This window comes from Nipponia nippon, unplaced genomic scaffold (genome assembly GCF_047370975.1).
Source record: "Nipponia nippon isolate SJK-2023a ecotype South Korea unplaced genomic scaffold, ASM4737097v1 scaffold_3, whole genome shotgun sequence".
In the NCBI taxonomy this organism is placed as follows: Eukaryota; Metazoa; Chordata; class Aves; order Pelecaniformes; family Threskiornithidae; genus Nipponia; species Nipponia nippon.
Genome location: NW_028262347.1, coordinates 65,856,893 through 65,879,823, shown reverse-complemented (window position 1 = coordinate 65,879,823; position 22,931 = coordinate 65,856,893). Strand labels below are relative to the sequence as shown.

Sequence of the window (22,931 nt, the reverse complement as noted above, 5' to 3'; positions counted from 1 at the left end):
TAGGGCTCTGCAAAACCATATCCTCTCAGACCACCACAACCATCTTTTTGCTGCAAGCTCACAACCACCCCTTAGTAGTGAGAAACTACTACGAGCTCAGCAGTACATCCAGCTTGATCCCTCACAGCAAAAGTTTCCCTTTCCTGCTCAAAGCTTGTGAAGTCAGGACTCCTAGACCTCAATAGAAAGAAGTTAATGCATCCCAAATTATAATGACAGCAATTTCTCCCTATTTGGCTTTATCTTATTGGTAAAGCAGGGAATAAAAGTGTTTACTACAAAATAGTTGTTCAGTGCTGTGAGTGCCTTTGTGCATGGAAACAAATATGCATACTGCCTCCTAAATGAAAGGAAAAGAAAATGTAAAACTTTATAGGTTATTGTTCATGAAGACACGGTAAAGTATGTAAAACATTTTTTTATAAATTAATTGGCTATTGTTGTTTTGTTCTGTCCTGTAACAAGCCCAGAGACACAGAGCATTTGAATTATACTCCAGTGGTGTGAGTTTTTCCCTAGCCTAGATATCACATGGCTAGAAAAGCAAATAAAAAAATCCATGACCATGCTCAGCCTTTTTTTTATGCCAGTTCCTGCAAGAGTCAAAAAAGCCATCTCCTGGGGCAGATGCATAACCTTTTTAAGCTTGCTGTTAGCCAGTCTGAACCATATGCTGGTTCCACTAGTGAGCTGGAAATTTTCCCTGTGTCATGACATTTTTCTCTGACCTGCCTGGAATTTGCACTAAATGGATCTCAGGACACCCAGAGGCTCCTGTCAAGAGAAGACATTTGTTGCTAACATGATAACAGATTTTCTCACTAGCACTGACTTCTTTGATAAAGATGATTCTTCAAGATTAATTCAAGCATTTGCCAAAGCAAATGAACTCAGCACTGTTCCCAAGGTGATTGTATAGGCAGATGCACCAGCCATTTTAATGCCATGCAAAAATTATGAGTGATATAGCCTGGCTGAACCTATTTTGTTGCAGAGACTGCTGGGCAGTTCCTAGAGGTCATTGTTGCTTTGGATCTTAGGGCAAAAACCTGAAATGCTCACAAGAGGATTTTATTTAACAGTGTATGGGAAGCATTGTTTTGAACTCAGTCTCTACATTTCTCCTTGACCATGCATTGCAGAATAGAAGAGGACATGAGTGTCAAAGTTTGCATACGCTTGATAAAGGCTTTTTGTTTCATGTTCCTCTTTGATCACCTTGCTTATGAGGGTTTACAATCAGACCAGAACTATATTTTCTATGTAAAGGGTTTTGTTTCTGTCAGATGACTCTTTGGTTGTTATGCTGAGTTGCTACATTGCTAGAGTAACAATTCACTGTCCCCAGTTTGCTACCTCAGGCTAACTGTGGAATACCTGTCCTTACCATCCTGCTGCCCTGAGCAAGTACCTGCTTTGTGCCTGCAGCAGATCTTGGCACCACAAGCATTGCTTCCTCCAGGGTGAAGTGGTGTTGACCTGTGAGAGGTGTGTGGTGGGCAGTGAAAGTAGTAATGTAAATCACAAAAAGTGCAGTGTTAATAAGTGATGAACAGGTTTTAGGCATAGTAATCCCATCCTTCTTTACTTCTTGTCCTGCACTTGCCTCATCCCCACAAGGATGTGTGTTCACCATCTGCAAGGTGTTTATACTCCCTTGGGCCTGCAATTGCTGCCAGGGCAGAACCTGAGCTTTGGCTGGCCAGCCCTGCAATGGAGCGTGCTCAGGCATAGCTCCTCTATGCTTCCTGACTTTTTGCCTTTCTGTACCAAACCTGCTGTATTAGAAGTGATTGAACACTTTGCCCTAGCACAGGAGAAATGGAAAGGGTGGGAAGCTGGAGGAAGAATAAGAGGAATAAAATAAGAGAAACACACACAAAAACCTAGAAAGACAAGGAAAAAACACTGCAGTGCTATAGGTTAGCTTCTGAAACTTGCATCTAGAATTGCAGTTACTCACGTAAGTAGATCCCGTGACAACAAGTGTAATGCAAAGGCTTCTGCATTCCAACTTTAATACCTTTAAATCTCCATTATTGGGAGATTAAATCCCAATGCCCCTGAAGAGAACACTGCAGCAAGATGGAGAAGACATTTTAATTACAAACCACCATGAACTAGCACATTTTTAAAGCAGCTACCAAGAAAATTTGCCTCTTTTTACTTTCAGCTCCATATCCTTGCCATCTTAGCTCCTAAGACTAAAATTAATAGCAGCAATGGTCTCTCTTTATTCCTGCGTGTTGGCTAAAAGTGAGAATAGACATTTGTTTCTTCTTTAGTTATAAAAAGAATGGTTAAAAGAAAAAAGCTCCACCTTGAAATTCCAAGTTTTGTCAATAAAGATGTAGGAAGAAGATCTCCCTACAAAAGTTGGCCAGAGGCAGCACTGTTCTTAGAAAAAAAAATCCATTTTAAACCCTTAGAATTAATAACAGATTGTATTCAATTCCTTAGTTCATCACATAATAAGTTTTTTCAAAAAGTTACCTTTTACTAATTTATCTCCTTTTTAAGAAACACATATATTCTGAAAGGGTGTCTCAGTTCCATAAAACAGAACCCACTCCAACCTACACTTCTGTCCTTCATAAATGTCCTGAGATGTGTTAGATTAGATTAACGTGCAACAGAGTTTCTATATAAAAACTAGAGTGGTAATAGCCTTTCTAGCTACTTGGTATGAGGAAGAAATGTAAAGGTGTATTAGAAAAACCAAAAAAACCTTATGTTTACAGAAATGGATATTGCTAGAGAAGGAAATGGTGCATCTGAGACTGTGTTTGTGAGAGGCAGAGGGTATTCTTTTATGATTTAAGTAAAATGATTTCAAAGATATGACTAGCATCAACCAACTAAAATGGTCTGAGAATTTATTCCTTCAGATGGAATTTCCATTATGCAGCATTTTCACCTGTTCCCAGCCTGCAGCAATGTATGCTGTGTTATTTATTCTTCCCTTGGTCATAAGGAGGGGGTTCCCACCTGGAATTATTTATGCTCACAAAAAAAGATGCAGTCAGCCAAGAGAGGCCTTTAATGTGCTGGAGTAAAGCTGCCGCAGAAGGCGTGGAGAGAAAAAAATGCACCCAAAGAAACTGAAGGAAAGAAGTAGTAAGTGAAATATATTGTTATCCTTCTGTTTGTTGCCATATTACCAGGAACTGGGGATTGGCTATGGTAAAAACTATATGAGTGAAGGGCAGCAATAAAGAAAGGAAATATCAACCCTGTTCCAGAGGTTTAATTTCAGGCAGAGTTGAGAAATGAACGAGTGCTTTATATCCCTGTCTTCATTGCAGGGTCACCTCTCCTTCCCTGTCTGTGTTGCTCACAACAGCCCTTATGCAAGGGGAAGACACAAAGCAATCTTAGATAAACACATCTGAAAATGTTTCTTACGAATGAACAAGTGAAGGGATATCATAATGATCCAATCTACTTCCATTTCCCCCAGGAAGGAGCAGAGAAGAGAGGGAGTGAGGGAGGGAAGAACTACAGTCAGGCCTTGGTGTTTCAGTGCTGAGCCATGGGGAAGGACCCTAGGAGCAGAGCAAAGTGGATGACTCTTCTGTTGAACAATGGAGCAACGGAAATCAGAGCTCTCCATGGGAAAAGACAGAACTGCAGCAGCTCCAAGAGCTCTATGCATCATGCTATTCCTGTTCTGAAAGGAAAGCCCTTCAAAACCAAATATCTCTCTCCATAGAATCACAGAATCGTCAAGGTTGGAAAAGACCCTTAGGATCATCGAGTCCAACTGTTAACCTAGCACTGCCAAGTCCATCTATACCATGTCCTCGAGCACCACATCTATCCATTCTTTAAATACCTCTAGGGATGGAGACTCAACCACTTCCCTGGGCAGCCTGTTCCAATGCTTGACCACCCTTTCGGTGAAGAAGTCTAACCTAAACCTCCCCTGGTGCAGCTTGAGGCCGCTTCCTCTCATCCTATCACTCGTTACTAGGGAGAAGAGACCGACCCCCACCTCACCACAACCTCCTTTCAGGTAGTTGTAGAGAGCAAGAAGGTCTCCCCTCAGCCTCCTCTTCTCCAGACTAAACAACCCCAGCTCCCTCAGCGGCTCCTCGTAAGACTTGTGCTCTAGACCCTTCACCAGCTTTGTTGCCCTCCTCTGGACACGCTCCAGCACCTCATTGTCCTTCTTGTAGTGAGGGGCCCAAAACTGAACACAGTACTTGAGGTGCAGCCTCACCAGTGCCGAGTACAGGGGCACTATCACCTCCCTGGGCCTGCTGGCCACACTATTCTTGATACAAGCCAGGATGCCATTGGCCCTCTTGGCCACCTGAGCACACTGCTGGCTCATGTTCAGGCAGCTGTCAACCAACACCTCCAGGTCCTTTTCTGCCAGGCAGCTCTCCAGCCACTCCTCCCCCAGCCTGTAGCGGTGCATGGGGTTGTTGTGACCGAAGTGCAGGACTCGGCAGTGAGCCTTGTTGAATCTCATGCAGTTGGCCCCGGCCCAGCGATCCAGCCTGTCCAGGTCCCTCTGCAGGGCCTTCCTGCCCTCCAGCAGATCGACACTTCCACCCAATTTGGTGTCATCTGCAAACTTACTGAGGGTGCACTCAATCCCCTCATCCAGATCATCAACGAAGATATTGAACAGGACCGGCCCCAACACTGAGCCCTGGGGAACACCACTCGTGACTGGCCACCAACTGGATTTGATTACATTTGCCACCACTCTGGGCTCAGCCATCCAGCCAGTTTTTAACCCAGCGTAGAGTGCACCCATCCAAGCCATGTGCAGCCAGCTTCTCCAGGAGAATGCTGTGGGAGACAGTGTCAAAGGCCTTACTAAAGCCCAAGTAGACAACATCCACAGCCTTCCCCTCATCCACTAAGCGGGTCACCTTGTCATAGAAGGAGACCAGGTTAGTGAAACAGGATCTCCCTTTCATAAACCCATGCTGGCTGGGCCCGATCCCTTGGTTGTCCCGCACTTGCTTCATAATGGCACTCAAGATGATCCGCTCCATGACCTTCCCTGGCACCGAGGTCAGGCTGACAGGCCTATAGTTCCCCGGATCCTCCTTCCAACCCTTCTTGTAGAGGGGCATCACGTTTGCTAGCTTCCGGTCATCTGGGACCTCCTCGGTTGACCAGGACTGCTGATAAATGATGGAGAGTGGCTTGGCCAGGTCCTCTGCCAGCTCCCTCAGTATCTTCGGGCAGATCCCATCTGGCCCCATGGACTTGTGCGCATCCAGGTGGAGGAGCAGGTCAGTGACTGCCACCTCTTCAACAACTGGGACTTCACTCTGCATCCTATCTCCGTCTCCCAGCTCAGGGGCCTGAAAACTCGGAGGATGACCAGTCTGACTATTAAAGACTGAGGTAAAGAAGGGATTAAGTACCTCTGCCTTCTCCTCATCCTTCGTGGCAAGGTTACCATCTGCATCCAACAAAAGAGGGAGATTCTCCATTTCTATGCCTTTTTTATACTAGCATCACAGAGCCCAAAGGGGTGGGCTTGAACCCTGCACCACCTCCCAGGTATGTATTTACACAGAGCTGAGACACTTAGCACAGAGGGGAGGTGTCCAGTAGTTAAGAATGGCCTTTTTACTTTTTATTGTAATTTCTTTTTCAGTTGGGCTTCCTTGGTTTCCTGGCAGGCAAAGGCAACTGAGTAGCTGGGGTTTTGCTGAGGCTGACCTAATCACAGCTGCAGCTGCAAGGGGCAGTCTGGCACGCCTGCCCCCCCGTCAGGCTCTCTCTCCTTTCCTTTGTGCTGACGCTGCTTTGTGTGGCCACACAGTGAGCCAAGCCAGGGGTCTGTCTGGTCATGAATGAAGGAAAAAAGCAAACCAAAAAAAGAGTGGTAGATTTTAGCTGTCCACTCCCCATCACAGCTGCTACTCCAGCAGTGCTCCTACACGTGAGAAACTTCCAGTGCAAGTGTGGTCCAACTGCTCTTAGGACATTTGGTGATGATTCGAGTTCTCAGATGACATAAGGACGGACATCAGCCCTGGTTAGGAAAAGCAGAAGCCCTTCCTCCCACCTACGCACCCTTGATCTAACTACCAAGCTCATGGGCTCCTTTCTGTGGATGGCCACCTCAACTAGTGTAGTCATTGCATCTGCTAGAGGCGAGGACTGGCTGCAGGACCACTAGCTGCCAAACACTTCTTTCCCTTCTATGCTTACATCCCCTGAACTTTTAACAGAGTAAATTCAACTTGCACAAAGACTATCTAAAATTTATTCCAAGACTGGATGGTGAGAAAGGAATCAAAGGTCCAGTTTGAACCACAGACCTAGCAGGGAGCAGTAAGAATTTTATTTCATTACCACGAATGACAGCTCACATTTTTCAGTCCAAGTATTAACTGTTGTCATTGACTAGTTCCATAAAATGTCTATTCAGAGAGTAGGAACAATATGATGTGCTTTATCTAAACAATCGATACTATGTAGATTTAGGAGCTCTCTTTGAAATTACCTTGCTTTTGATCTGGAAGAATGGCAATGCCCTACTACATACTAACAAGAGAATTAGCAGGTTTCCATCTCATGATGTCTTCCAGTTCGAACTGTCTGCCTTTTCAGAAAATATGCATTAATGAAACACAATGCATTGGATCTGTTGAAAGGGACACTACATGAAATTCTGTGTATGTGGCCAAACTGAAAAAATACATGGGCATTTTGACTTTAAATGTATGGCCATATGAGCTGCAGATTAAGAAAAATAATGAAGGTTTCTTGTTACTGCTGATTGAATTGTCCTGTGCTGAATTATCCTATGGGAACTGTCCCACTGAGATCAATGGAGCTGTTAGTGAAGGTGAAGAAAACCAAGAAATTATGGGGACCCTGGAGTTATTCACTTCAGCCATCTGTGAATAGTTTCAACTAGGAAGTAAATTCAAGTGTTTGATGGTGGATCTAGGAACTGTTAACAAACTATTATTTTATTTGTGTTTTAACCCACATATAGTAGCACATGTGAAACAACAAGCTATTCCTCAGACTCACTAAATATCAATATCACAGCTCAAAACTGAGGAGGAATAAACATTATATTGATCATTTCTTCTCCCTCAGATTAGAAAGAACAAGAATTGTCTTCCCGTTTCCTTCAAATCCCCATCTGAGTTGAAATAAATTGTTAGGAGGAGAATACATAAACCCCAGTTTTCTGCTTCCTCTGCTTTGGGATTTCACTTGTTCTTCAAAAACAGGGAAACCCCAGCTGCCTTTCCAGATGTTCACTGAGATCCAAATGTCAGTGCACCTGCTGCTGGTTTTCTTAATGACATGAATATGTGCTGGATAGAGAAAATGTATAAATCAGCCTTGCCCAATAAACAAAAAGCAGGGGGATACTGTGTCCTTTTTGTGAGGAAATGAGTTGTTTCTGTTAATTTCTGCATCTGCATGAAAATAATATGAAAAAATCAACAGAACTCAAATATAATCATCCACAAAATCTGATCGTTGGATTTCAATATGTGCTGATACAATGGTGGACCAAGACAATCTCTGTGACATTGCCAGAAACATAGCAAAGAAATCTGAAGGATGAATGCAAAATGGGTTATTTTTACAGCTGCCTTCCCCATGCCACAAACACATATATGGTATTTCCAGTTTACAAAGCTGCCATTTTTCCACTGTTCCTTCTTATTTCATGCTCTCCTAAAATCTGACTATTCCTAGATCTTTCAGGTTTCACAATCTACTGAAATAAAGCTGAGACTGACATACAACTGGATTCACCATTAAATACAGAAAGCCCTGCCAGAACCTTGAGTATTGCAAATTGCTAAAGGCAGCTGGACATTGTTGATGAGGTCCTCAGATGACCTGAGCTGGGACCACCAGCCCCGTAATGCCGCTCTGCGGGCAGCCAGGTCACAGAGAGCCCTATGCTGTGAAAAGCACACTTGGGATTGGAGGGAAGAGAAGGTTAGATTAGGCTTACAGAAATCTTACAGTCGACAAAATAACCCAAATATCTTGTTTTCTGGAGTGGGACCTGAAAGGCACAAAATGCTGACAGTTGCTCCTGAAATTGATGGAAATCCAAAATTCAACATCTTTTGCTGCTGCATTTCCTGCCCCTCTGGATGCCATCTCTCAATGGCTCCCAGCCCAAGATGACCCTGCCAATTTGTCTCATGTATTTGATTCAGTGCTATTCTTCCTTACTATCCTTTCTCTTCTCCTGGAGTCTTTTGAGCTGAACTTGTAAAGTAAATTTTGGCTTACAGTAAAATAGTCTAAGTAAGTGTTTAAGGAAGAAATGTTAATGACCTCATGCTCTAAACGTAGGAAGAATAAATTTGGAGAAAGGGAGGAAGACTTGATTTCCAGTGAAAACCTCTAGCATGCTGCTGACTGAAACCAGCTGGGAGTTTATTCTTTGATTTAACTCCTCTGTGCACGAGGACTAGTAAAGAAGACATTATTACGGTGGAGAAGCACTTTAGATAAGCTGCTGTGATACTCACATTGTAAATTTCAACCTGTCTTTTCCTGGATTTGGGCTTTCTTCTTACTAATTATACCACTGAAGCTTGCATAATGAAATGTGCTTGCTTAGAAAAGTTTTTGCCAGCAGGCATACACTCCGTGGATTGTCATTATAGGCTGCTAATGCAAAATCTTTTGGTCAATCTGATATCTGTTATCTTGTGCCTAGAGAAGCACTCCTTGCAAAAGCTAGACTTAATCATGTGATAATTCTGCATGACAGTTCTTCCGCAGCTTGGTAGAGATGATGGTCTCCTAGGTAAGCTTATAGAGATCATCTGGTTATGAACATGTGATTGGTATTCATTTTACGTCATCTTCATGTGACTTTCTTTTGTCGTATTAGGGGACTTTTATTACTGGTCTATGGTCTATAGATAAGAGGGAATCAGTCTGAGATACTGGAACACACTAATACAACAAACTAATCATTTATAGGGGTAGATGATTGACATGTAGCATGGCTACAAAATAAGGCAGGGACTACTTGTCCCCCTATTTATACTTCTAAATGTTATCCCCAGTAATCTTTAATTTCTGTTTTTGACCTCTGAGCAGTGCGCAGATATTAAGGATGAAGCAGAATGCAAACTAGCTTGTCATGGCTGAGCTCCTCAAACACACTGGATTAGTAGCTGTTACCCATTGCACTGGGTCACAGAGAGAGGCTGGCGTGAGCGCTCCGGTTTGTTGTTAAAGGGAGACTCAGAAGGTGATTTATAACTTTGTTTAAATAATGCATGTGCTACTTTGTCAACAAAAGCACCCATAAGGAAATGCACTGAGTCTTGAAAACAGATAAGTAAACCACAATATGTTCAAGTAGCTGCTCCCAGCTGAACTGCAGTGAGAGGGACTAGCACCTCAGTGGGCAGACATTCAGAGGGTGCTGAGGTCCAGCCTTGGGTTCAGCAGCATTCATATACTGAGGTGTCAGGGGAGATACGTTTGCTTCTTTGACGGGGAACATCACAGATGGGTCTGAAAAGCCAGCTGGATATGATACACATTTCCATCTTTGATCATCTAAATAGAAAGGAAGGAGAGGTATAGAGTATTTAAGACGTGATGAGTTGGTTACATTTACCTCACTGACAAATTTGTGCAAGTAGAAACTGAGCTCTTTGCCTTGAGGGTGATATTTTGCTTAAGAGTCCCCATATGTTCCTTTGGAGGACACATATGCACATGTTGTTCAGCTTTGGAGTTCACCTCAGTTGGACCACGCTAGCTGTGAGCAGCATGCACAGAGATTAGGGCTGACATAACCAGACGTGTGCTGGATTGATGGTCTGTGGCACATGCAGTTAGTTATTCAGGGTTTGAAGGGCATCCAGAAATTCCCAGCAAATATCCAACAGCCTGCTCTCTAAATACAATTTCTGGCTAGAAAAGGAGTGTCTTTCTAGGGAAATACAAGTTCTTATGGTATCCCTAACACTTAGCTATTTACCAGGCAGACTCTTTAAAGACAGACTTCTTCATCAGCTGGAGCCCACAGCATTTCCCCGCTGTGAGCATGAGATATGCAGCACCATGGCAAGACGAGCCCCCAATCTGTGTGACTGCCATCTTGTGACTGCCTCATATTTCTCAGTCCCGTTGCTAAACATCTAAATCCCACTCTCAGCTCTCTGTGTTCCTGGAGGATTCCCTCCATCCACAGCATGTAGCATCACCCAGACCTCAGCCAAGTGGCTGCTGTCTTCCCTCTGTGCAGCAGGGCTGGTTTTAGGGAGAGATGGGGCACATTGACAGACAGGGGCCTGGTACGGGAAGGCAGGAAGATTAGATAAGGCAGCTAAAAACCCCAAGCCTGGGCCAGAAAGCAGGTTTTGGCTGTTCTTGATGGTTGACAGAGGACACCTCGTATCTGTAGTCCATTCATCAAAACTGGGATCCTCTGAGCTGAGCTCAGACACCATGCTGCCTGTCCATTTCACCCTGGCTTCTTCCAGGCATCCTGTGTGGAAGCAGGGGTACGTCATCATCCTCCTTCTGCTGGAGACCCCAACATGGCAGTCAAATGCTGCCCTTTGCCACTTGAACCTAACTGGGCCTGATTGTATCTGATTTGTGTTGATCGTATCTGATTCCTGTTATGGGACACCCCAGTGTGGAAAAATCTTTGGATACTTTTCCATCCTTACATCTTTGTGAGGACCCAACTGAGCTTTAGATTTGCTAAGTACAAGTCAAGGTAGGTCAGTCCCTTTGAGCTCTGTTTATTAAAAACCCTGGTGGTAGAAAGCAATAAAACAAGCAGTATATATGTTTTTATCATTAGACTTATTACCTTCCAAAACATTCTGCCAAATCGGCAAGGCAATCGAGAAAATGAGAAGTTGCTGAGACTATGACAAATGAATGGTTTCACTTAACACATGCTGTACTATATTAGGATGTCTACAAGTAGTGTTTAACTGGAAATGGAGTTTGTTTAATGCCAAGCCATGAACAATTGCAGTAAATAAAAATGAGGCATGCCTTAAATGTCTTTTATTTTAGGAGAGGGTTTAAGACACTAACACTTCCCTCAGACATAAAATCTGCATGTAATAAATAAATTCAATAAACAATTATTTTGTGTTTCTTCAGAGCCAGGCATAAACAAAAACATAACGTCATGGCTGTGAGCATTATGAAAACCAGGGAGGAAACCGAGAGCTTGCAGAACTTCATCCATTCCTCCAGGGACTGATAGGGGGAAACAGGGACTTGTGCAGCTGTGGCACTGTTGCTATGACTGGTGTTAATGGGAAAGCTTGTGTAGTATTAATGGGAAATGCTGTAGCCCCATAGCCCTGTAAAAGAGCAAGTTTCTTGCAGCTTCCATGGAATAAAACAGCCTAGTTCTTGGGCAGTGGGAAGAGTCTTTTTTCATACCTACATGGTTTAGAAAGCTCAAAGGGAGGCAAAAAAAAGAAGAGGTGTGCAGAGACCTCGAGATATTGCTGGTTCAGTGGCAGTAACTTTAACTTTTGTACTGTGACCAGTGGTGAATTGCCCAGACTAGTCTATCTCAATATCCTGGTGTGCTGAGAGGCTGGTGGGAACCAGAAGCAAACATGAGTCCTGCTTACATGAGAAAAAGGCAGTTCCAGCTCCAGAGAAATGCAACCATCCTATGAGTCTGAGAAGCAGACAGATAAGATGAAGACCAGCTGTGACAGCTGGGCATCTTCTGAAGGGCGGGTTCAAATGGGGATGTGTACCATGTTGACAAGGGGGTGAATGCTACCTTAATCTTAAACATATGTGTGCTTTAATCTTTTCCATGCATATTTATCACATTTTCTCTCTCTCCACACTTTCCCCTTCTCTTCTTTTCCTCTCATTCCTTCCATTCGCCATTTTTACCTCCAGCTTTTTCTCTATTCTTTCTCAGCATCTCTGCCTTTTGCCTTTGCCTCTCTTGTCTCCCTTTCTGTGGCTCAAATAAGTACTGCCAGATTGGAAAGTCTGTACTCATTCCATGACAGAGAAGAGATTAGAAGCATCGGCTCCATTTGGGGCATGCCACCACCTACCAAATAGATGGAGACAATGAAATCCTGATGTTCTCGCTCACAGCAGATATCCACATCCAGTCCAGTGCAGTTTACTCTCTTCACAATTAGGTAAAACCCAACCAAAGTGCTCTGTTCCCCCAGTGCCGTGCCAGGGGGTGGGGGGGTCATGCAGACATTGCAGAAGACCTTGTGCACTTGGGCATCCAACACAAGACTGCAGCACAGCATTGCCCTTGCACTGTCCCATTTCCTCCCAAATAACCTCCGAGCTTTGAACAACTTATTTTTCCCTTTCTCAGCAACTTTTTTTCAGCTACCCACCTGGCTCCTCCTGAGTGGAGAGAGACTCAGCGAGTTTGGAGCCTGGCTTCTGGCTGGTGACCTGTTTCCCTGTGGCTGGGGAGGAATTTCCAGAGGACGAGTGGTATGCGTGCCGATCTCAGGGGAACTGGGGAGCTGCCAAACCTAATCAGCAAACTGGGCCAGGAAGGGCCCCACATACGCTTTCACCAGAGGAAAGGAATGTTTGCGGAAACTGGCAATAGTGGAGCTTATTTAACTCTGAACCTCTCCTTCTCACATTCCTCTTACTTTCAAGCCCAGCACTGAGCTCGTCCTGCCACAAGCACTGTGATAGCGAGACAAGAGGAGCCAGGTTATTGCTGCAGCCTGGAACACCTCAGGGGAGAAAAAAGAGTTACCGGCTAAGGGTTAGCTACTGAGCAGGCAAGGGAGCCCTGCGACTTGTGGTACGGACTCAGGCTAGTTTAATGTCTGTATTAGCAAGTATTCTGTGGGGGATATGCCATAAAGCTGCCATAGCAATAGCCAAATAAAACAGGATTTCAGGGGAATGAGAGACAGGGGGACAATAGAGGCATACAGGATCCCTCCCTCTGCTTTCGTTCCTTCCAGTGGGAGAGAAAACCCCATAGATGACTGTCCCCTTGGGGACTTTTGTCTGTGTGTCTCCCCACAAGTGTTACTTGCAGCTCATCTTCAAGTTGCCTTTTTTTTTCTTTTTGTGATGTTTTGATACATCTCTTCCTCTGCTTCCCACCATCAGCTATCCATGTAGCTGACCTGCATGAGCTTCACCCATGCCAGTGCCATTTTGCTGAAAAACACTCTAACCCACAAATAACACAGTTGGGCTGGAAGCTTTTAACAATCAGGGTTACTACAGGAAATCAAACTCCAGATAATGACCGAGATTGTGGCCTCACTCCCAAGAGTGCCAAAACTCACAGTGCTGGTTTGCATATTTCAGTGCTTTTAAAGCAAGGAGCAGACTGGTTTGCCCACTTCAAACCAGGATGCTCACACAGCTCCCTGTTTTGGTGCAGCCAGGTCCATGCACCCAGCTAGCTTCTCTGCGTCTTGGATGGACTCAGCTTCCTTCAGCAGAGCCACTGGAGTGCAGAGGGAGAGTGCATGGTTTTGCAGAACCCCAGCTCAAAGTGGGTGCAAGCTGTGCACACAGGCAAGCACAGGTGTTTGTCTCCAGCACCCTAGGCCGGTCCTCTGGGTCCTGACCTGCCTTGAACCTGAGCACAGACACTGCATGCAGAGTTAATTGCTCCACCACTCAGTGCTTTACCTCAGCAATTTACATCTTGCCTGTCACTATTTGAGTAATCAGAGCCTCTGCAGCCTGATGATGTTCGTTAAGACCTGCTGAATTTCCTTTCAATGGCATTGTACTATTCAGTGCTTCTGACAGGATTTCTTTCTGCCTGAGAAGTCATTACGCTCCTGCTGAATCTGGCATGATCTACCCCAAAAAAACAAGAAAAGCACTTTATGCTTCAGAAACAGAATAAAAAAAGTCACCGCTATTAGCAACATACAGGACTACATGCACACTAGTCATCCTGAAGAGATCTGGGGCAAGTGACTTAATTACTCCATGCCTCACAATGAAAAAGGATGTTAACATTTCCTCTCCTTAATTGCACTGAAAGTTCTTTGGAGAAGGAAAGATTTTTTTTTTTTCTCTGTGTGTTTGCATAATGCCAGGTACCAGTGGGGTCTCTAGGCCCAGCAGTTGAGTATAAGATAATCAAGAGGGAACTCACAGAGTGCTCTACAGTCTTTGCATGTGTACATGAGTTATTTCATTATTTTCATGTTATTTCATAACAGAGCTGCTTCACCTATGGAAGGGACCATTGGCTTAACAGCATGCATTAAGAGCAGTGAGGGGGTTGTTAAAAGTAACGTTAAGGGAGCTATTTCCATGTGAAAGTGTAAGGAGGGATTTGAATGGCAGAAGGTGCTTCTGAGCTGGACTTTGGTTGGGACGGGAGGACCCTTGTGCAAACTGATCTGGATCCCATGACTAAGACAAATAGATGGGACACTATAGCATGCAGGAATCCTAAAAAAATTACCAAAGTGGCAGGAAATGTCTTACTGACTTGCCAGTCCTCAGTAGTGGGATGGAACTGGGATCACTGAGAAGATTCTGCTGGTGCCACTTTCAGCTCATAGTTCTCATTTAGTCTAGCACGTATCAAAGAGAAAATGGCTTTACCTCATGTGTCTTCCTCTTGTTGCTTACCTAGATTTCCTCAAAATTATCTAGCTCCTTTCTCTTTTTAACTTTTGATTCTGTCAACCAGTTTATGACTGTATGAGCTGTAAGCTTTAGCCATTTTTTGGCTGCTTCCTATGGTGAAAAGAGCCTCTAGAATCACTTAGATCCTTCCTTGCTAACAGCATGACTGCTTTTATAGACTACAATATCCATCTGTGATCTAAACTAAAATGTGGAAGCTTCTATAATCTATCCTCCCTCTGATCTCACCACAGTTTAGCAACATTGCCCTAGAAGAGATTTTAAACTTTAATTTTTTTAAGCATCCTTTCTATGTCTCCCAGTTTCAGGTATCCACTGTGAATTCTGATTCATGGATCATCCTCCGTGCAGATTAAATTAATTAAGTCTGCCCCTAAAGGAGCATTTGGGGAATCAGGACATGCTAGAAAGGATTTTGATTACAGTAGCAGCCCTACCCTACTGGGTATTTATCCTGCACAGATTAAATCCATTCAGAGAATGTTACATTCTAGCTACCTTTCACAACACCAAGCAGCTTTCCCAGGTACTGATAACTAATCCCTTTTCAGCCCCTTCTTCAGTCCTCTGCCCAATCTTCCTGCAATAGCACTTTGTTTAATAGTTTCACGCTGCCACCACAGCTGATGGCCAAGGGATCTGCCACAAGGAACAGGAGGGCCACATCTGTGCTGCAGAGCAAAGCATAGCGCAGAGATGTCAGAGCCAGAAGCAGTATGACCATACCAGTGTGGCACTGGGTCTACAGGTGATCCCTCTTGAAAGGCAGAGCTCAGTCCCTTGGGCACATGCCATGCACGTGACTATCACCCTGCTGGGACACCAGCTAGAGTCCCTGCACTGTCCTGTGACGTGCAAAGCAGGCAGCTTGCCTCGGCCTTGGGTCTGTGATCTCGGCTCCACACACCATTGTGCCATGCAGATATCCTAGTTGCCTCTTTAGTTCATTAATTCTCAAATATTTTCCAGACCTGCTTGAAAACATGTTTTTGTCTTTGCTTTATTCTAATTTCTTAAAGGGCAGAAAATATTCTTCTAATGCCTCCTTCCTACTACTTACAGTGTAGGACAATTTGGTTTTTAAGGATCTATTTTTAGGTCTACGACATACATTTATATTCGTCTCTTATACAGCTCTTTGCAAAGGAATTCAGGAAGCAAAAGCGTAGGTATATAAATTGCCTTCTTCAGGTCATCCAGCTGCAAAGCTAATGCCCAATCCCAGACTGCCCGTCAGGTAGTGCCTCCCTCTCTTTACAGGTACAGTTGCAATACTTGGTGCAGTAATAATTTGCATCAGGCAAATAAACCCCCAGACCAGGAGACTCCAGCCTACACACATGCATTCCCAGGAACTGGTACAGACTTATGGAACAGACTTGGGGTAGGTGGGAAAAACCTCTGCAGCAGATTGATCAAGTCTTTTGCAGCTCCAGTGAGGTCACTGGAATGGGTCCAACAAGCAGGGAAGTTGGGGCAGTTGAGGCAATTTTCCAAGTGATCACATGGGAGCCAGGGAAAAGGGAAACACTGCATTTTCTCCATAAGAAGAAACATTCTTTACACAGCCATGTTTAGACAGGGCTGGCTCTGTTTCATAACATTTCATATCTTTCTTTGCTTTATGGGCACTACATATTTTAAGAATTGGATAAAAATGGCTTTATGGAAATTAAAGGAAGTTAAATGGATGTTCCATTTTAAAAAGTTCTTCTAGCCGGTCCAGCTGGTGTAATTTCTTTTTACCTTTGGACGAGACCTTTGGAAACCTCAGCATGTCCTAAATAAGCCAAGACCATATCCTGGTATACTCAAGGCCCACTGGGCATACATGTGTATATGTGTTTGACCATTTGTGTTGTAATTACATGCTGTGTTCAGGCCACATTCCCTCTGCTCATGCTGTCCAAGCCAAAAATGTGAAATAAGGGCTACTGTCAGCTGTGGAATCCCAGAAGTTGCTTGAGAAGGGAGTGCCTGGCTGTAAGGATGCAATATGAGATGTGGGGGAAGAGAGGCAAGTAAGGTCGAAAGGTGTGGGGATGCAGTGCATGCCCTAATCTCCAAGGCACTCATCCTTTGCCTACATGTCAAGATCACCAGCAACCTGGTATGTAGCAAATGATGCCAAAGTATAGAATATGTTAAACACTGCTTCCTTATAGAAGGACCGGCTGGCTTTCTAGCACCAGCCAGTCTCTCTTTCTCTTCTACATAGTCCTTCCTCTCCTGGCACTGAAGAGCTGCCAGCCTGCTGTGGCTAAGCCCACAAGCAGAAGCAGCCTGCAAAAGTTGCTCCTGTAGCAGCTGCTCCATCAAACTCACAAGCTCAGTTGCCACAACACTAGAGCAAATGCTAAAAGTTTGCACTGTCATGGGGAAATCAAGGAGGATGGTCCTTGTGTTCTTCCAAGTAAGTCCTTCTGCAGAAAGTCTCTAAGGACAATAAACTGTTCCCCTGGTGTTATGGAACAACCATTTGACTTTCACCGAGTACTAGAGACGGGGTACAAAATGTCCAAGAAGCCACAACCACAAGAAATTGTACTGCATCTTCACTCCCTGAGCAACTACATAGCAAGTATGCTACTGTTTGTGTGCCATTTATTTGAATCAGGAAGCCCTTATAGCAAATAAACTACAGCCAGCTGAGATGAAACATGCTAATAAGGATTGCCTTAGACTTTCTCCTCACGGAACAGGCAATTTTTATAATACAGATCTGAAGCTAACTTCTGGTGTCCAATGTGTTAGTACTTGTTAGAGCAGCTTAATGAAAGCAACTGTGTGGCAAGCAGTGATGCTGTCTCCAGTTACCACAGCTGCATGGGGTTTTTTTTTTGTTTTTGTTGTCAAAGAACAGGATTTGTTCTTTGATTTCTCCATCAAAAATATCTCTTAAGATCTGGAATTCTTATTTGGGACCTTCAGGAATTAATATGACCTCACCTCTACTGTCTCATACAGAATATCACTCAGTAGAAACCTAACATTGCCTTTTCTCTCTAGACAGGTGCTTCACAAAATCTGAGAGGGTAATACCATACAGCTAAGCCTGCAAGAGGATCAAGGAAACCTGAGATGATGACAAGCAAATTGTTTCATCACCACTCAAGATCTTTTCTTTATTATTCTGTACATGTCCATCCTAGGGACCAAGCTTTACCTGTGACTTCTGGACCAATGTCCACAGCTGGATCTAGGCAGGCTGAGGAGTGTGTGACATTTGTAATGCAAATTGCTGAGGAAGTAAAAAACAAATGCTCTGTTTCCCTGTCAGAAATGCTTTTTTTCCATTCATCGATGCTCGTAAAAGCAAAGGGAAAAGGGAGGTGGCAGTCTGGAGTTCCCATTCACCAGTTAGCACAAGTATGTTCATCTTTCCTCACATCTGACTTTCTTGTGCCAAAGCTTAAATACTTGATTACAAGGGGTGGGCATCCAAAGGTCACCCAGTGCCCCCTAGTGAAAACACGGTAAAAGCTAGACCTTGTTTTACCCAATATTGACTGTTCGTTTCTATTGCAAACAACAAGTGTTGGTAATTAAAGCAGGACCTTTTGTCCTACTGTTTTGCAAAAATCTGGACTACTAGTCAACTTGGAGATGATATGCAGATCTGTCTTTCATTTCCATCAGGGCAGATGCTGATCTGTCTTTGCTTTTCCATTGCAAAACTCAGATCAGGAGCTGGATAAGGCTTAAATGACTGAGGTTTAACCCAGACAAGAGTCAGTTGTCATTTGTGGAGGGAGGGAAGAGCTCTGAGTGTGCAGAAGGGTGTGTCGTGCCTCAGATTTCCTCTTAGGTTTCTAAGCAATTCAAAAATTAGGACAGTGCTTTGGCCCTCTAGATACTGCAGATTAGGATGGGATTGGTTGGACTGACACATAGACAGTTTAGGGGAGTGGAGGTTCTCTGAAGTAGCTGTTGTTGAAGGAGTCATGCCTCTAAAACATATTTGGAGCTGAATAGTCCCAGCAGCTCTGGAGAAGAAATCTGGCTTCCTCCTCAGCAGATATCTCTATATGATATTTGTGAGAACTGAACTACTTATCACAACAGGGAATGAATCTTCTCTTCCCTCTGAAGTCTCCAGAAACAAGCTCTAGAGCTTCCAGCTTGAAAACAATCTGCCTTCCCAAAAGGCACAATACATTTCTGATGTTTTCCTTTAAATATTCATGGAGATTAAAATTGGACTTTAATAGTTGCATGGATTCCTTTTAGGTTTGTGGTGTTGTTGTTTAATTAAAATAAGTGTGTTAGCAAAAGTGAAGAATATCCTTAAATTGCATAGTGATTAGTTCATGGGAATGAATCCCTTTCTTTTTCCTTTTTTTCCATTTCATATATAAGGTGGCCTCATTAATCCAGAAGGTAGGGCTGGTTTATTTTTCATATATGCAGATCTAGTTCTGATTTCCTCACCTTTTTATGTGTCATCCCTGAAAAGACAAACTCTTATCTACAGAATTAAGGTATTTTATGATGACAATTGGTGTCATTACCTCTATTATACAGTAACAGAAAAGTAAGGTACATGCAGGTATAATGACTCATCCAGTATCATCCCAGAGGCTGATGGAAAAGCTGGGGAAAGAACCTGCCATTCTGAGTTCCAGGTCAATGCCCTGTCAGTGAGCCTCCACTAACTGTAAGGAACAACTAAGCATTCATACAGCCTTAGCAGAATTGTGTAGCTCTTCATTGCTTCATTCAGTCATTGCCTCCTCTACAAAATCAAAACCAAACCCAAAGAGCAGACTAGAAAGGAACCAGCTATAACGAGGAAGGCAAGGGAGATTGGGGTGGACAGGGGGGCATCTGAATGCTTGATTTTTTAAGAGACTCCGGTTCCTTTAAATATCTGTGAATTTCAATATCAGAACCAAAGAAATCTTTTGGGAGGTGTTTCCTTTCTCCACTTCCAGCAGCTACCGAACCTGTGCCAAATACCGGAGGAGAGAATAAAACAAAAAAAGGGAAAGGACATCATCACTAGCTTTTAGGCAAGCATCTCCTATGCAATCCAACAGTTGCAAACCATTTAATATGTTATTGTCACACACTTGAATACAAAAATGTCACAACTATATACTGTCTTATTGGCAGCTGAAGCCTGATAACACTGCATGTAGCTTTCTCTGTGTTGTATGTCAGGGTATAGTCGTGGGCATTCCTAGGCACTTTGCACAATCCAGGCATTGTTGTGCTTAATATTACCAGGTATCTGCCTGGTGGAGCAGAAGATTATGCCACCTGTGACTGCAAAGGCTTTTGCTTTAAGGTTTCATGACCTATAATTTTTGTTAATACAGGAGAAAAAGGAGAAGGAGAGAGAAAGGAAAAAGTGAGAAAAGGATGTAGTTTTGGTTCTTGGGATATTTTTTATATATATTTGTATTATAATAGAATACATATATCATTTTACCTTTATGCACTTATGCATGTGTATTTTTCTATTTGTCTATACAATTATTTAGCTTAACTGTTTAATGGAGAAAAAGAATTCCAAAGTTGGGAGGGACAAATTGTATATATATGTATATATATGTATAATGGAATATAATTTCAGACCAAACCTACAAACTCAAAGTTTTCTCTTAAATAGTTTTTCATGTTTAAATCTTACCTCTGCTCCATTTGTGGGTCACAGTGGCATGAGCACTGTAATAGAACAGCAGCAGCAACAAAGTCTTCCAAAGCATCCTTCTCTTTAAAATACGTATGTCTACAGTATAGTAGCTTTTAAATTTCCTACCTCCTTTCTTTTCAGGAATAAATAAATGGCTTTTCCTCTCCCCCTCCCCCTTTGAAGGAGAACCTGTCTGCTCTTCTGAGTACAGCTGAAGTCAGTGTGCAGCTCCTCTCCCAAACCAAGTCTCCTCGGGATCAGGAAACTTACTTTCACAGACAGACTTTGTTTTTATCCACATCTGGAATGACTCATGGTGCATGTGAGTTTGCTGGCAGCTGTGTGAATAAATATCATTACATTTTTGTAGTTGAGTTTCATTTGTTATATGGGCCAGTTGGAATTTATTTTTGTCCAATGAACAGCCAGAAGTAACTTCATTAAAGGACACTCTTGAATCCTAGCTCTGTAGCCACTCCTCTGTAAAGCAGGGGGCTATACACTAACCCACGTCTAAGGTGAAAGCCTCCTCTGGAATGATGTACAGCTGCCCTTGGATGCTTAAGTCAGGGAGTGGGGCATGAGCTCTGCAAGAACATTTTGCTACTGTGATTCATATAATCACTCCTTTATTAAGAACATATAATGCTGCGCTTAGACTTCAGTTCTGCAAGACGAGCCCTGGCCTTTTCCTCCATTTGGCCAGGGCAGAGAACAGGAAGGTCCAAATCCTTAACTGGCTCTCTTCAACGGTACTGTGGGGAACACTAAGCAATCCTAAGGACAATCTACAATAGCCAGGCTGAATGTGGAGAGGTGATGCTGAACAAAAAGGCTACTGATAGACATCTCTTTGCTGACACTGGCCCCAGTGGTGGTGTCACGCCAGAAGCGTTTATCCCAGAGCGACCCAGCATGGAGGAAGCTGCAGGTATGTACTGTCCCTGGCACAGCTTCAGCAGCAGCATCAGGAGGCGCTTTGTGGGAATACAGAACTGGCATAACAGCAGGTTGCTGTGTGTTGGAGCAGACCAATGAAAAATAGGAACACAAGGAGTATTTAGCAGAATCAAGGGATAGGCAATACTCCATTTGGTGCCTAGAAGTGATGAGTCTAATTCTCTTCTTTTATAGGTGAGTGTAAGCCAGGAACAAATCCACAGACATCCATGAATTTACACTGGTGTAAAATTGGCACGTAAGAAAGGAGACTCCAGCTCAGAATGTATAAATAGAAGAATTAAGGGGAAGGACCAAGAGCTGGAATGACAGAGGGCACTGTGGTTCAGGATTAATGGGCACTGGCAGGAAGGCATGGAGAAAACCTGTTCAGCTCCTGTCTGCCTCATGCCAAAGTCTGGCCTTAGCCTCAGTTCCCTCATTCTTCTCTGTCCCAGCTTCAAGTAACACCAGCTGTAAAGGAAGGAGGAGGGTCAAATAAGGTTGTCTTGCTTAAGGCGACTCCACTTCTTTTCCTATGTACAGATTTTCCTACACTCAGACTGCCTCAGGTTACACCCACATGAACAGCACATGAACGTAAGACAGTATTTTACATGCCAAGCAGATGACAAAAGGTATAATTCATGCAGAGGGTGGCTAACTAACTCTCTCGCTATATAGTCTTCTTGTTACCATAACATATTAGGGATGGGTCTGAATGCAAGGTTAAAGCTAGGAGTGGCCTCACTCATATGTATCTGTCTGGAAATTATGGAGCTAGAGTAAACTAGTTTTACATTCCCTAGAGAGGGGGAGAGAGAAAGAGAGATGCCACAAGAGGATGATTATTCCTACTTAGCTCAGATAAGTCAGTTAGGACAGGATGAGTTGCTCTCTGGAGGAGGTGGATCCAGTCATCAGCATGGCCAATTCTGAGATGATGTGCATCAAGATGATTTGCATCAAGAAGGTGCAAGCTGCACCATAGTAAGGGGATAATGATCTGTCAACTGCTGAGGAAAAAACATTGTGGTATAACTCCTACTGGAAAGACTTCAACCAGTGGGGAGGGCTTGAGGACGTACACTTTAATTTAGTAAACCACCTTAGTGAAAGCCCTCTAGCAAGCAAACACAGTGGGTATAGATGGCTTCATTAACTTAACTGCATCAGCCTAGCTACTCTGGCATGGTGATCTTAATGTCAGCAGGGTCTGTGAAAACAATGTTTCAAAGTCAGGTAGACAAGGCAGAAGCAGCCCTTAGGATGCACTTTGCAGGCTTCAGAAATGAAAGAACATTATGAGAAAACTTAAAATCCTGTGGGGTAACAAAGGAACACATTTGCAGTAGTATTTGGGGAGGGGGGTGGAAACTCTTCTGAGATGCTGTATCATTTCATTGTTCGCATCTAAGGAAATAGCAGCTGATAAGAGAGGATGAAAGAGGACAGACAGGCTCCATCCGCCTCTAAACCAGAATAGGAACTATGTTGCAGAAAGCAGCTGAGAGGGACAGAAGAGATGTGTGAGAAGACTGGCATACAGGTGAAAGGCATATGAGAGTATGAAATGATTACTGATCTCTCCTTTTTCAGACCCTGGAGATGTTGCTCTGAAGCTACATTATATGTGATTTTTATTATTATTATTATTTATTTCTCCTTAATCTGAGTCTGGCTACAGAATCCTCTCTAGCAGCCTTTTCTTTGTCTGAGCTCAAATACAAACTCTCCCCATCTG

At 43.5% G+C, this 22,931-nt stretch overlaps 1 protein-coding gene across 1 annotated transcript in view; it reads right to left on the bottom strand.

Moving 5' to 3' along the window:
• The window catches only part of FAM180A (family with sequence similarity 180 member A), a 29,771-nt gene extending 9,283 nt beyond the window's left edge, over nucleotides 1–20,488 (bottom strand). Inside the window, exon 1 of the mRNA XM_009473627.2 lies at nucleotides 20,246–20,488. Within this exon, the coding sequence (XP_009471902.1) occupies nucleotides 20,246–20,321 (76 nt within the window). The 5' untranslated portion in view covers nucleotides 20,322–20,488. The remainder of the gene's footprint in view (nucleotides 1–20,245) is intronic.
• Between the last annotated feature and the right edge of the window lie 2,443 nt (nucleotides 20,489–22,931).